The sequence below is a fragment of the Oryx dammah genome, unplaced genomic scaffold, assembly GCF_014754425.2.
Source record: "Oryx dammah isolate SB20612 unplaced genomic scaffold, SCBI_Odam_1.1 HiC_scaffold_15, whole genome shotgun sequence".
Taxonomy (NCBI): Eukaryota; Metazoa; Chordata; class Mammalia; order Artiodactyla; family Bovidae; genus Oryx; species Oryx dammah.
Genome location: NW_024070199.1, coordinates 30,822,157 through 30,837,713, shown reverse-complemented (window position 1 = coordinate 30,837,713; position 15,557 = coordinate 30,822,157). Strand labels below are relative to the sequence as shown.

Here is a 15,557-nt window from a genome sequence, read left to right as displayed (position 1 = left end):
TCAGCCCCAGGCCTCCAGCCTCCGCCAGCCCCATCCCGGCAGCATGGGTCCAGCAGGCTTACCTGGACCCGTTCATGTGGTCGTACTCGCGCTTGACGTTGACCCTCACCGGCTGGTTCATCCACTCCTGTTGCGGGGGAAGGGGGTTGATCTTGTGGGGCTGGCCGTAGTCGGGGCTCCCGGAGGCGGTCATGTCGGCCTTGGGGAGGTGGGCCGCCGCTCCGTACGCGGAGTCGAAGAGAGACTGGTCGTCACTCACCACCGACAGAGCCTCCTGGAGGGCAGAGAAGGACACAGAGCCCCAGGTCACTCTTTAGCCAGTGTCACTCTTCACCACCCTCCCTGGGAACCGGCGGGCTGGCCCACAATTATGCAAGCTTGACATGTTCTTTGCAGATGACCCTGGGTGAGGAGGGAGTCTGGGCCATGGAATGGGGACCCCCAGGAGTATGTTCCTCTGTTGGTTCTGTAGGCTGGGACCCCCAGAAAGGAGGATGGGGAGGCTGAGGCCAAGAAGAATGGTTAAGTACACACATGTGATGTTGGGGTGGTGCTTGAAACAGAGGGACGGAAATGCCCCTTACTGGTCAGGAAGCCACCAAGCTACAGGGCACATGAGAGGGAGCATTGCTCTTACAGGTGAGGCCAGTGAGACCCACCCGGAGGGGTTAAGTATGTGGCTCAAGGTCACACAGGGGAAGGGTGGGGCCACTCTCATTTCGGTTTCCTTCTCTGTAAACAGGCATAAGAATAGCTTTCTCAGAGGTGATGGGTGATTAAATGAGAAGACCTTGGTACAGGTGTCTAGCTTGTTTGCTTAGACATGCTTCAGGATGTGCTGAGCTTCTTACATATCAGAGGTCCGGGTAGGGGACTGCCTGCTTCCCTGGCACAGAGTGCTCCATCATCCCTTCCTGCCTGACTCCTTGAGATGACAGTTTCCAGTCTTAAGTGGGATGATTCTGCCCACCCAAGAAAGAGGGTGGAGTCTCAGCTCTGTGGATGTGGGGTGGGGGTCGGGGGGTCAAGGCTGGACTTCCCACATGTGCTGTCCCATCAGCTGCTGGGACAGGGGAGATGACAGATGGAGAAAGGCAGCATCACACTTTCCAGATATCTAGCAAGCAGAGCAGGGTAATGAAACTCTCCCCTCCATCCTGGTCACAGCAGATCACAGGGACCAGGTCATGGTCTGGGGTGTGGCAGTCACTAGGTCACACAGTTCCACCAAATTAAGTTGATCGCACTTCAGAAAAGGAGGTCACAATCTATAATCTAGGATTAATTATAATCGATACCATCTGTAATTATGCAATCTGTAATCTTGGAGATGAGATGTAATATTATGGGAGAAATGCCCACAACAGTCGCTGGCACATAGTGACACCCAATAAAGTTACCTTTGATGGTTATCAGTTTCAAGTAAAGGTTCTCTTAGGCCAGCAGGTCTCTCTCAGACCTGGTAAGGTCTGAATTATTCCCTTAAAATTCATATGTTGACACCCTAACCCCAGTTCCTAAGAACCTGTGTTTGGAGATAAGATGTTTAAAGAGATGACTGAGTTGAAACAAGGCCCTTTGGGTGGGTCCTAATTCAATATGGCTGGGAACGTAAACTGGTACTGTCACTATGGAGAACAGTATGGAGGCTCCTTACAAAACTGAAAATAGCGCTACCATGAAAGTGAACGTGATGCAATCCTATTCCTGGGCATGTGTCTGGAGAAAAACATGATCCAAAAGAATACATGCACCTCTGTTCACTGCAGCACTGTTTACGATAGCAAGACATGGAAACAATCTAATGTCCACTGACAGAGGAATAGATAAGATGTGCTCCATATATACAGTGGAATATTCCTCAGCCATTAAAAAGAAGGCAATAATGCCATTTGCAGCAACATGGATGGACCTAGAGAGTGTAATACTGAGTGAAATATCAGACAGAGATGGAAAAATATCATATGACATCCGTATATGTGGAATCTAAAAAGAAATGATACAAATGAACTTGCTTACAAAACAGAAGAGAGACTCGCAGACTTAGAAAACCCACTTATTGTTGCCAGGGGGAAGGGAGAGTTAGGGAGTTTGGGAGCGTCACATGCACGCTGCTAAATTCAAAATGGATAAGGAACAAAGACCTACTGTATAGCACATGGAACTCTGCTCCGTGTTATATGGCAGCCTAGATGGGAGGGGAATTTGGGGGAGAATGGATACATGTATATGTATGGCTGAGTCCCTTCACTGTTCACCTGAAACTATAATAATATCATTAATCGGCCATACCCCAAAACAAAAAGTTTAAAGTTTGAAAAAAATTTTTTTTAATAAAATTTTTTTCTATGAAAATGAAAAAAAAAAAAAAGAAGAGAGTATCTGGACACACAGAGGGACACCAGGAATGGTAGGCACAGCAGGACCACCAAGTGGAGAAACAGCAAGAAGGCAGCCATCTGCAAGCCAAGGAGAGAGACTTCATAACCTGCCAGCACCCCAGCTTGGGACTTTCAGCTTCCAGAACCGTGAGAAAAAAAATACATTTCTGTTGCTTGAACCCTGTCAGTGGCATTTTGCTGTGGCAGCCCTATGACACCTTTGCCCCCAGACCTATAAAATTACAATCCACTCTACCAGCTAACTTTCTCCCAGGCCCATTCTCAACCCCAGCAGGAGGACAGCCATACTTCAAAAGGAAAGGCTCTTCTGTGGCTGTTTCCGGCTGGGATCAGGGAAGAATTACTGGAACACAGTCCAGGAAGTCTGCTCCTGCACAGGAGGCTTTGCAGGGTATAGACATGGCCAGAGACGGCAGTTTCAAAGCTGAGCTTCTGGCACAGTGTGGAAAGGACAGGGGGGTCCCTTGACTCAGACCTGAAATCAGCTGGGTTCCTTCAATTTCCACCAGCTGTCCTATGCCACACTGTCTTCTGTTGCAACCTCTTTGCTGTGAACCCTGGTTTTGCCATCTGCTTGGTCTGCTGACTTGACAACCTGCTTCTCTCCTTCCTGACCTGCCCTCTGCAGGGATAATGATGTTTGTTGTCTTTTGCCCCTTACCAGAGCATCACTAGCCCTGGTCCTGCCTCCCAGGCCTCCTGGCTTCCATTATTTCTTCATCTTCTCCCCTAACCCAGAGGAAAGGAGACGGAAGGAATGCTTTAATTGGAAACTACTAGATTTGTGCATGATCAAGAATGCATGTGAGCCACTCTCCAAGGCAGACAAAGATACCTGGTTCTGTGTTCAGAGGAGAGCTGTGCTTCTTGAAGCCATTTGTCTGTTGGTTATTTTATCCATTGTTTTTTTCAATTAGGGATCCGCCCTGACTGCACATCCCAAACCAGGGGTACGGGTAGCCAAGCACATATAGTTCCAAATTGAAAAGTGTGACATTGTTATCTTGCAGAGGGCTGAGTATGAGCCCGTGAACTTCCTGGGGTTCTTTCTATACCAGGAGCCAATACGCATTACCAGCTAGAAACTATAAATGCCCTTTCGGTGACAGAGGTGGTAAACGTTCATTAGTTCTGCTACAGAAAGAGACTATACCTAAGGAATCAGGCATTGTCTTTGGCTTTGGAGAGTGGCTCACATGCATGCTTGATCATGCACAAAACTAGGAGCTTCCAGTTAAAGCATTTCTTCCATCTCCTTTCCTCTGGGTTAGGGGAGAAAAGGAAGGAATAACGGAGGCCTGGGAGGCAGGACCGGCGATAGTGCTGCTCTGGTAAAGGGCGAAAGACACCTAGCATCACTATCCCTGCAGAAGGCAGGTCAGGAAGCAGAGAAGCAGGGTTGTCAAGTCAGCAGACCAAGCAGATGGCAAAACCAGGATTCACAGCAAAGAGGTTGCAACGGAGGACAGATAAGACCAAGCCAGGGTTTCCAGAAGCTGACCATGGAGAGACCTCTCAAGCAGATGAGAAAGAATACTCTATAGAACAAAGTGCAGTGTGGTAAATGGTACAAAACTGGTTTGAACTCATTTTGCAATAGAAGTTTCCCTTAGTTCACAGTCAAAGAAAACTCCAGTCAAGGAGCCACGCCATGGGAGGAGAGGACCCTGGTTTACTCTGGGACACCTCTCCTGTCCTCTGTCCAGTCCTGCCAGCAATTCCCTCTGCTTTTCTCTTTCTGCCTCTTTTCTCTGCCAGCATATGCCCCCTCACCCAGCTCACCCTGCTCATTCCCCTGCCAGATCCAGCTCCCTTGCGAGCTGTAGACAACCAGAGCTCAGAACCCTCCCAGAGCATCCCTGGACATCAGTCATCATGAGTCTGTTCTCGTTTGCTTGTCGTCCCAGCACGAGGTGTCATCGCAGCTGCCCACCATCCGTGGTCCTGGTTCACAACTTCCGCACGCAGCTCCTGCCCTAGGCTCACTGTTCCCACAGCTCCACTAAACGGGCCCTCAGTGCCCTCCTGTGTCTGACTTTGTGAGTCCTTGCGCTCAGAGCATCCTTGCTTTCCCCTCTTGGCCGGGCGCACATCCAATTCTACCCATTTTGTAGGTGAATGAAATCTCCTTTACTCCATGAAACCTTCCTTGATAATAATGCCTTCTGACTCACTTGAACTTTTAAAGGCCTAGTGAGAATACTGCTTGGGTAGACGTACATGTGTGCGCGTGCACACATACACACACACACACACACACACACACACACACCCCTGTTTGCAACCATTCATAGTGAAATGGCTTTTTTAAACAAATTTCATCACAGTGTGTAGAAAAGAACTGGTGACTGGGAGAAGCTGGGGAGAGAGAGAAAATGCAGGAGAATGGTTCCTTGCCTGGCCTGGACTGAATCAGAAAACCGAACACAAGCGGGGTGGGGGACATGAGGACCATCAATGCAAATCATACATGTGGGGAGACCAGGGCCCAGACAAGCTGATTTGGGATTCAGGTGGAACATAAGCGGTGGGGAGATTTGCATCTGAAAGGAAATAGCATCGCTTTGCCACACAAGGCTGAGTGCAGGGGCTTCCTGGTGGTCCAGCGGTTAAGACTTTGCCTTCCAATGCAGAGGGCGTGAGTTCAATCTGTGGTCAAGCAGCTAAGATCCCTCATACCTAGGGCCAAAAAACCAAAACATAAACAACAGAAGCAATATTGTAATAAATTCAACAGAGACTTTAAAATGGTCCACCTGGGAAAAAAAAATCTTAAAAGAAAATAAGGCTGAGCACGTTGAGGCTGTCCAGAGACCACACCCGCAGTACAGTCTCTGTAGCCAATGGCAGGTCTCCTCTAAACTGCTTTGGGGGTGGTGGGTGCATTTCGGGGAGACAGAACAGGAAGACACCTCAGGGGCACAATGTAGACTGAGGGCTGCCATCGTATTGTGCTACAGCTTCGTGTCCCCACTGGGGGTCTGGAAGTCCCTGGGGGTGATCTGATGGGGTGCGGGCACCAAGGGGCTGCTTTTCTCAGCTGAGAAGGCAGACAGATCAATGACATGCTTGTAACTTATTACCTATGTGTGGCTGTTGCTATTTTCTCCGTGTCTTAGAAGCTGTTTTGTTTGCTTTTGTTGTTGCTTGTTGTATAGTGTCTCAGTCATGTCTGACTCTTTGTGAGCCCATGGGCTGTACCCTGCCAGGCTCCTCTGTCCATGGAATTCTCCAGGCAAGAATGCTGGAGTGGGTAGCCATTCCCTTCTCCAGGGGATCTTCCCAATCTAGGGACTGAACCTGCGTCTCTTCTGTCTCCTACACTGGCACAAGAGTTCTTTACCACTGAGCCAGCAGGGAAGCTCAGAAGCCGTTTACTTTTACTTAAATACGTAAAGCTTATAAAAGTTTCAATGTGAAACTCTTTACTAGCACTTAAAACTCTTTACAGGAATGAGTCCACAGTTGGTGTTCAAGTCTTTTATACTGAGGGATGGTTTCTAAATGTTTAACTCTGGGAGGATGGGCTGAATATAGAAAGAGTATCAGCATGAAAGTTCACACGCTACTCTCAGAGTGGCTGGGTTCCTTCACTTCTCCATTTGACCCTGGAAATGACACTGATCCCTTCATGCAGAGGGAGACAAGTGATTCTTCAAAGACCTGTTGAGTCTAGGTCACCATGGAGCACCCTGCAGGGAAACTGCCTTTAGTGGGAAGGACAGAAGGCAGGGCCCTAATCCCGTGTGTGGTCTCAGTCTGAGGTCTTCATGGTCCCCATCACTGTCCCTGCGAAGTCAGCCCTGAACTGCTTAGTAACTGGATTCTACGAAGAACATGACTTCTCTTTGATTCATGCTGGGAACAAAAGTCCTGTTCATCAGGATGCTCTGGCCTCTCACCACTGTATCCTAGAGCCAGAGGGAGGTCCTAGAGCCAGAGGGAAGCACAGGGCTCCTGGACTCCAAATAGGGAAATAGTCGAGAAAATCAGTATCCTATTTGACCCATTTCCTAGAGCACTCAGGCAAGGGCAACGTCTTGGAGAGGCAACTTGAGTTCCAAGCTAACAGGATGGTAATACTGGCTGTAAAAATGCTGACCAAACCATGTCGGCCTTCCTTCCCAGGATCCCCTGCTGGCTCTGGGAGCCTGCGGACATGTACAGCCAGGGGGCACTTGTCTTGGTGCAGATTCTCCTTTTTACCCAATTTGGGTAAGGTTGCCTTAAATACACGTCACTTCTAATACATCTCACTACAGAAGAGAGATCAAAGTAGCAGATGATTATCATATTATTTATTAAGTGCATTTTCCTTGAGCGATCTAATTTAATTCTCCCTGCAGTGCTATAGGGGATGTGCTGTTATCACCTCTGTTTTTTTCTGATGAGGAAATAGATACTCAGAGAAGTGAACTAACGAGCTCAGGTGACACAGCAACTGAATGTGACCTGGGATTCTAATTCAGATCTGCTGTCTGGGCATTGAACCATGACCATCCACCTCCCGGTTAGACTATCACCCCTTAGAGGGTAACTCTTATGTTTGTTGAAACAGACCTAGAGCCCGATCTTCAGAGTCAGATTTGAGATCCAGTCCAAGTTCCATCAGTTACTCAACGATACACCACCTAGTGCAATTCATTTATACTTTACAAAGGTCATTTTCTCATCTGTAGAATGGGGATAATAACAGTCCCTAAACCAGAAGATTTAGAATAAGTATAAAATGAGATAATATAAATGAACTCCCTGAATCAAGTGCCTAAAGTTCTCCCAGGTGGCTCAGTAGTAAAGAATCCACCTGCCAATACAGGAAACGTGAGTTCAAATCCTGAGTCAAGAAGATCCCCTGGAAAAGGAAATGGCGACCCACTCTAGTAGTCTTGCCTGGGAAATCCCATGGACAGAGGGCTACAGTCTAAGGGGTTGCAAAAGAGTCAGATGCAACCGAGCACACACACATTACCAAAGTTCTTAAGATATAGCAAACAAAAAAAAAATTTTGGGGGGGGACTTTCCTTGTGGTCTAATGGCTAAGACTCCACACTCCCAATGCAGGTGATCCAGGTTCAATCACTGGTCAGGGAACTAGATCTTGCGTGCCACAACTAAAAGATCCCGCATGCCATAACTAAGACCCCGTACAGCCAAATGAATATAAATAAAATTTTTTTAAAAAATTCAAAAAGAAGTACAATGCTGAAAGATTCATGGGAACCTCTGGGTTGGAGATGTGGTTTGGAGAAGGGAGACAGATAAAACCAGAGAGGTACCTCCTTCTCAAATGTGTTGACTACTTAAAAACAACCAAGTTTGCCTAGGGTTCAAAACAAGCAGGTTTGGAGATAACAGATTTGAAATGTGGATTCCACGGACTTCTAGAGAAGAGAGCTTACTTCTTACTCTGTGCTTCTCCTCCATGCAAACCATCAGACTGTTTCCTTGCAGCCTCAGTCTGCTCTCTCTAGTTTGTGAATTCAGGCCTCTAGGAGGCACAGATGAGGCTCAGAAATCATCCTGCAGAAGACAGGAGGCAGTAGCAGCAGCCACTCATCCCGCTGTCCCTGTATCAGTCCTGCAGTAAGTATCAGAAGAATGCCGTGTGCATGACTGTGAATTCATAAATAAATAAACTTCCCTTATTTCGGAATTTGTCATGTATACATTTTGTTTCTTCTCTTTTCCTTTTTTTTTTTTAAACCAGCAGATGTGTCTCCCACCATTTGTTTTCCTTAGATTAAGTCCAGGCCTATTTTCTACGCTCACATCAGTTGAGCGATGGGGGGGATGTGGTCAGAGCCTGGCCACATGACAGCCTGGCTGACATTAGTGATGAACCGAGAACTGCGTCCCCAGACAGCTTAGCAGAGATGGAGACAGAGAGGGAAAAGCCTCTGGAGCAACCAGCAAAGGCTGAAGAGGGTGATGTGAGATGTCCTCTATTCTCTGCAGGAGGGCAGGAAAGAAGTGTCTGCCATAGTCCATGTGCAGGAAAGACACACAGGAGCCACAGCGATGGGCCAGATGGAGCCAGAGAAGGAAGAGACCCTGATTCTTACAGTGAGGCTGAGTGTTTATTTCTAGCACAGGGAATGACCCAAAAGACAGGGCCCCAGAACAACCAACCCTACACTGGTTCGCTGCCCACCTCTCCCCGGTGCTACCCCAAGTCTTGTAAGGACAACTTCCGGTGGCCGATGAGCAGTGCTAGAGGCAATTTGAAAAGACGTCAAAATCGACCAGACTGACTTCCCTGCCACTCGCTGCCTCTGCTCCAGGAGTCCAAGACTCCCAGACCAGGCCTCGGGAAAGCTAATCCCTGGGTCACCACAGGAAGCCACGAGTTGTGGCTTTTTATTACATTCTTTGCATAATGACATAAAGTCCCTTCTCCTGGCAGCCAGAGAGCATATACAATGCAGACAGGATTCCAGGGAGCAAAGTCCTCCGGCTTCTCTGTTTTGGGAAATCAGCAGGCTCTTCAGCAGTGTGTGTGGGGGCAGGGCAGAGCGGGGTGGGGGCCGGGGTTGGGGGTGGACAATGCTCAGCACAGTCACAGCTGAAGTGTCAGGAGAGGTGGCTCCTATGAGATCGCTCAAACCTTCGGCTTCTCCCTCCTTTTTAACAGCCAGCCCTATGCCTGATTCTGACTCATTTTTTTCCAATACAGGGAAGGCAGGTGCAAAAGGGAAGAGGAGGCATATGATTGGCAATGATGGATCAGGAAAAAGGTGAAGACATCGATCAATCACCCAAATTGATCTGAAAGCTCTTTAGCACAGAGCAGTGCAGGTGCTCCCACTCAGGTCAGGAAGGCTGTCTTTGCCCCAAAACTGCCACAGCAGTATTTCCAATCTTGGCCACTCCCCACCAAGAGGACATGTCTATTCCCCTCCCTGAGAACCCAAAGGGGACTTTATGATACCTCCACAAGTGGAAGATGGCAGGGAACTTCCCTGGTTGGTCCAGTGGTTCAGAATCCACCTTCCAATGCAGGGGATGTGGGTTCAATCCCTGGTTGGAGAATTAAGATCTCACATGTCACGAGGCAACTAAGCCCACGTGCCACAACTAGAGAGAAGTTCGCACACCACAGTGAAAAATGTTGCATGCTGCATCTAAGACCCAGGGCAGCTGAATAAATTAACTGTGATATGTATGCGCGTGTGCTCAGTTGTGTCCGATTCTTTGTGACCCCATGGGCTGTAGCCCGCCAGGCTCCTCTGTCCATGGAATTTCCTGGGCAAGCACACTGGAGTGAGTTGCCACGTCCTTTTTCAGGGGAATCTTCTCAACCCAGGGATCAAACCCACGTCTCTTGTGTCTCCTGCCTTGGCAGGCAGGTTCTTGACCTCTAGAACCACCTGGGAAGCCCGAAGATGTTAGGATCCTCCCATTATTGAAAAGAAACCCAAGTGTCCAGAGGCTCAGTGCTTGCCTTACATCCTTCAACGAGTGATTCTCCAATCTGTAGCCCAACTGCAAAGCTTAACCTCTTCCCCCAAACTGTTCCCAGTTTGGCAACTCGGTCTCGCCCCATCCGGGGTTGTGTCGCATAGCCAAAATGGCCCTGGAAACTCAGAGTGCCAGGCTGATTTCTAAAGTAGCCTATTGAAATTTCTAATCCCATCCCCACCCCCACCTCCAGTCTTCCACCAGCCACCTTGTCACTTAAATCTTCACTAACTGGGGAAGAGGGGGGGAGCTTCTGCCATGACCGGCCCGGCGTAAGGCAGTCAGCCAAGTTCCTAGAAGATGGAACTGGAATCCTTTGCAGATGAAAGTACTTTATTTAATGGAGTTTAATAAATTAAGGGAATGAACCTAAGTGCGTTCAGAGCGGAGGGGCTTGGCGTTCCATACAGGCAGGCCACGTAACAGAATCCAGAGCCGGAGGCCCCTGTTAATCATAGTCTCCCATTAGAGGCTTCTCCACGTCTCCCGTGGGTCTCTACCTTTGCCTGTTGACATTGAGTTTTCACAGTCACTTTTTTGACCATAACCACATTTAAAGGGCATCTCTAAAGATCAAAGCGAAAATCTCCTCCTACGGAGAACAAGTCTACTGCTGCAAAGAAGAAAAGCGCTGAATGTGGAAACTAACAGGAAGGCGGATTGAAGGTTAGTCTGAGCTCCAAGAAGGGAACATTTTACAGTATGTTGACCTTTCTGTGTCTTTACAGTGGGTCTGGCCACACTTCAAGCTGCTTTTTCTCAATGACAATGGGGAGCGCAAAAAGGCCAGCCATGATCTGCTGTGTATAATTTGACAGTCCAGGGACCACGCCCCTCTCCAACAATAAAGAGTGACCTGATCACAGAGGTGGATCTCACCGTGCCCAAGGGACAGGGCAGCATGAGGGTGGGATATGGGGGCTCACCCTGGTTGGAAAGCTTAGATGGAGCCCGTGAAATCAAGCCTATGCAATCGAGCCTGTGTTCTCCTGTCAGTTTTGATGACTGGAAGGGTTAAATAAAGCCCTGCCAGGTACAAAGGGATGATGCTGAAAAGGGAACTGGCAACCATCAAAAGCCACGGGAGAAGCTGGTGAGGAAGGCATTCGTCCTGGATAATGGACCAGACATAGGGTCCCAGTAGATTTCACTGCTCATCACTTGCACTGCGACTGTATCCTGCCTGGCTGCACAGCGGTGGCTGCACTTGTCATTAACAATACTGGATGCTTCCACATCGGTGGTTGAAGGCCACTGCTCTGACCTCTTCCTGCTCTCTTCTGCCCTGGGGATGAACTAAAGGGTCGAGGATTGGCACAGCAGGTCCTCCAAGACTCAGCTCTAAGACAGGAGGCTGGTGCCCTGGTGCCCCTATGGCACCACATGGGTAGTTACGTATCAGAATGTTTTCCTTGCCCTGGAGTGTGCTTTTCTGTGGAGGTGGTGGCACAAGAGGACAGTTGAGGATCTGGATGGGCTGGGAGCAGCCTTGTCCCCCAGAGGGCCCCTGAGCAGGTTTGCTGCAGAAGAGGTCAAGGGTGAATGGGTAAAGGAAGCAAACCACTTCGCCACTCTCTTCACTCCATAGCGTGATGCTGTAAAGTCTGTTTCAATAAAAGGCACAGTGTGCCAGCTGTGACAACGCGGGGTTTTATTGGCTGTGCAACTTCGGGCAAATTACCTAACCTCTTGGTTCCTGGAAAATTTTAACTGTCTTCCACTGAACGTTTAATGCTCTTTGACGATGATGAATGGCTGTAGTGCCCTGACCACAGAAAGCTGAAAGCTTGGAAGAAGCAGCCTGGCGGGGATGGCTGCAGTATTTCCTCGAAGCGTCTGAATTCCCCCACCGTGGTGGTGATGGAACGGCCTGGGAGAAGGGACATGATCCCCTTGGGGCTTGGTCTTCATGGCTCTGGCCTGGTAGCTGGACCAAGAGGATCTCAGTCTGGTCTGTGATGATAAGGGAAGAGGCAGCTCAGACCTGAAACGATGGGCTCCTCCAGGGGGAAGCAGACTCTCAGTCTACCAGCGGTGATGACACTTTCTGCCATTGTTTGCAAACTCAGGGAGAGGAGGAAATGTAGGCAGTGTGTACCCTCAGGAGTTTTGCCAATTCTAGGAGTCCTGAGAACTTTCTCGTCCTTTCTCTCAAAGACCAGAGAAGCAGCCCAAAGAGAAAGACCACATCCATCGTAATCATTGCTTGCATCTAGCAGCTTGCATAGTTCCCGGTACACCTAGTAGGTGTGCAAAAGATTTTTCTGATGGATAAGAAACCCAGAGCATGAGAAACACCAAGAGCCTCCCTCCCCACCGCCAGTGCCTCTGCCACCAGCCAGACTTCCCACTCACTCTTGGCCTTGAGACATTAAGCCTTGCACCCAGGCTTGTCCATTTTTTTAGCCAGCCACACCCAGTGACCGTTTCTTGTTCATGTTTAAACATGAAGCCACTGACCGCTCCCCCAACCCGCCACCCCCGACAAGGACATGAGGTCCTTTTCCTAGAAGCTGTGATATTATCCGCTGATGTCCTCATGTGATGGTTTCCATGGCAACGGGTGCCCTCATAATCACAGGAAGCCTAAGAGGAAACAAGCACACAGGGGCCCTTTGCTCTATTCTTTCAGCTACACCCCAGGAGCGTCCTGGCAGGAGGACAAAAACAAAACCAGCCTCAAGGAGGACGTGAGCCTCGCTGGCCCAGACCAGGGAGAAAGAAGAGTCCACTTCATCTTGATGGAGACCCGGGTCCTAGCACAAGACCCCTTTTGACTTCACTTCCCTCAGGGCACTGGGCAAAGAAGAGCCCAGATCCATTGCTCGGGTCTTCATGTCTATTTCCTCTCAGTGACTCGTGCCCAGGAAGCTGCGCTGGGTGACCTTAGGCCTATCCCATCCTGACTGTGCAGGATTTCTAACTTTCACGTCTGCAGCTGAGTGACCTTAGGCCTATCCCATCCTGACTGCAGGATTTCTAACTTCCACGCCTGCATGAGCCACTCTACCCCAGGTGTTCAGTCGTTCTGTGGTCCTAGGGCATACGGTTACCAGGCTGCTGCAGGCACAGGAGAACGGCAGTGACTGGAGGCAGTGCCCACGGAGCCTGTCCTCTGAGCTGGCTCAGATGCCCCCACCCTGTCTCTGCCTACCTCTGAGGTTGCCTATACTCTGCTCCTCCACTCCATTTGTCCCCTCTGTTCCTTCTTGCGTTTCTCATTTCTTTTGCTGCATTTTAATGTCCTTATTAAATGGTTTCTCTTCAAATAAGACCTCTTACCAGTTTCTTCCTCGCACTCTTGTCTTGTAGATGTCTCTATAACACACATTTCTGGATTGTCCTTTGGGTGTCTGCAAACATTTATGGCTCAGTGGTAAAGAATCCACCTGCCAATGCAGGACACATGGGTTTGATCGCTGGGTCGGGAAGATCCCCTGGAGAAGGAAATGGCAACCCATTCCAGTATTCTTGCCATGGGAAATCCCATGGACAGAAGAGCCTGGTGGGCTACAGTCCATGAGGTCGCCAAAGAGTATGACACAACTGGGCAACTAAACAGCAACAACAGAACACCGTTGTGAATACCAGCTTTCCTGTCCCTTTGCTCAATCCAGACATCCCACAGAGCTGCCTTCCTCATTCCCTTTGTCGCACTGAATCTCAGCTCTTCACCAAACCTTTCTGGAGGACATACTCCATGCCAGTATTTGGTCCAGGGGATGCAAAGATAAATGAGCCCGAGGTGCTTAGTCTGGGGAGAAGGCTGATACGGGTACAGGGGCTCATGTGGCAGGGTAGGGGGCAGTGAGTAAAGGCTCAGGGAAGGCCCTCCTGGGATAGATAGAGGCCAAGGTGGGTGGAGGGAATCTTCCAGAACACCTGGAGTTCCATTACCTCCTCTAGGAAGTTTCACCCTCCTGCAGTCCCCTGCAATAAGCTCTCACTCTGCTGAAATTGGTAGTACTTTTTTTTTTTTTAAGATTTTTTTTAATGTGGATCATTTTTTTAAAGTCTCTGTTAAATTTGTTACAATATTGCTTCTGCTTTATGCTTTGATTTTTTGCCTGCAGGCATGTAGGATTTTAGCTCCCTGACCAGGATCAAACCCGAACCTCCTGCATTGGAAGGTGAAGTCTTAACCACGGGACCACCAGGGAAGTTCCTGTAGTACTTTCTAACTCATCACCGATTCAATACTTTATTCTAGACTGCCTTGTCACATCGATTTTATTTTTATTTAACTCTTTCTGGATACGGTAGTTTTTTGTACGCTGATATTCCGTCTCTCTAGACAGTAAATCCCACGTGGATGGATCCTCTTCATGTTTTCTTTAGACATTATTCACGCTTTCAGACACCTTGGCTTCCTCACCCCTCAAATGAGCACAATCTGCAAAGGGTCCAGCTGAGCACGAATTGAGGCGAGGGGCTCCTCACTGTGTCCCCGCTCTGAGCAGAACCATGCTGTCCTCTTTGAGATTCGGCTTCTGACATCACTTGTCAGTCCTGTGACGCTGTTATTCAGTCACTAAGTCGTGCCTGACTCTTTGTGACCCCATGGACTGCTGCAAGCCAGGCTCTGTCCTCCACTATTTCCCAGAAAGAAAGTGAAAGACGCTCAGTCGTGTCCAACTCTTTGCAATCCCATGGATTGTAGCCTGCCAAACTCCTCTGTCCATGAAATTCTCCAGGCCAGAATATTGGAGTGGGTACTTATCTCCTTCTCCAGGGGATCTTCCCAACCCAGGAATCAAACCCAGGTTTCCCGCATTGCAGGCAGATTATGTACCAACTGAGGCACCAGGGAAGCTCACTATTTCCCAGAGTTTGCTCAAATTTATGTCCATTGAGTCAGTGATGCCATCCAACCATTTCATCCTCTGTTGCCCCCTCCTCCTGCCCTCAGTTTTTCCCAGCATCAGCATCTTTTCCAATGAGTCAGCTCTTCACCTCAGGTGGTCAAAGTATTGGAGCTTCAGCTTCAGTCCTTCCAATGAATATTCAGGGTTGATTTCCTTTGGGATTGTCAGTCCTGTGACTTTAGGCAAATTCTTCCATCTCTTTCTGCCACAGTTTCCTTTTTGGTGAGATAGAGACGATGACAAGACATTCTAACTCATGCCTGGCACATTATAAGCACTCCCCAAGCTTAACTTTCTTATTCTAATTCACAGGTTCTACGATAGGAAAAGCACTTCATTTCTCTAGGCCTGTTTCTTTTGTTTGTTCTTTAGTCGCTAAGTCATGTCCCACACTTCTGTGACCCCATGGACTGCAGCCTGCCAGGCTCCTCTGTCCATGGGATTTCCCAGGCAAGAATACTGGAGTGGGTAGTCATTCCCTTCCCCAGGGGATCTTCCCAACCCAGTGATCAAACCCAGGTCTCCTGCACTGGCAGGCAAATTCTTTACTATGGAACCACAGGGAAGTCCTGTATCTTTATCAAAACACAGAAGACTGAACTAGGTAGGAGCAAGATGCCTGTCATCGATTAGCAGATGGATCCGACTTCCCTGTTTGTCTGGGACTGTCCCAGTTGATGCCTTTTGTTCCAGAAAATGCTTAATAATGCCTCCTTTCACTCTCAAAATTATCGTGGCTTGGCTGATGCACTGTGGGGCCGCCCCACCTGCACTCAGAGATGGCAGTGTGTGCCTCAGCTCCATGGACCCACTGCTCATCATCCCCCCGCTC

General features: G+C 48.9%; 1 protein-coding gene across 2 annotated transcripts in view; it reads right to left on the bottom strand.

The window, feature by feature from the left end:
- Nucleotides 1–15,557, bottom strand: part of FLI1 (Fli-1 proto-oncogene, ETS transcription factor) — a 125,964-nt gene that overhangs the window by 55,920 nt on the left and 54,487 nt on the right. For both annotated transcript variants that reach the window (XM_040255655.1, XM_040255656.1), the window contains exon 2: nucleotides 63–274. In XM_040255655.1, coding sequence (XP_040111589.1) covers nucleotides 63–274 — 212 coding nt within the window. The remainder of the gene's footprint in view (nucleotides 1–62; nucleotides 275–15,557) is intronic.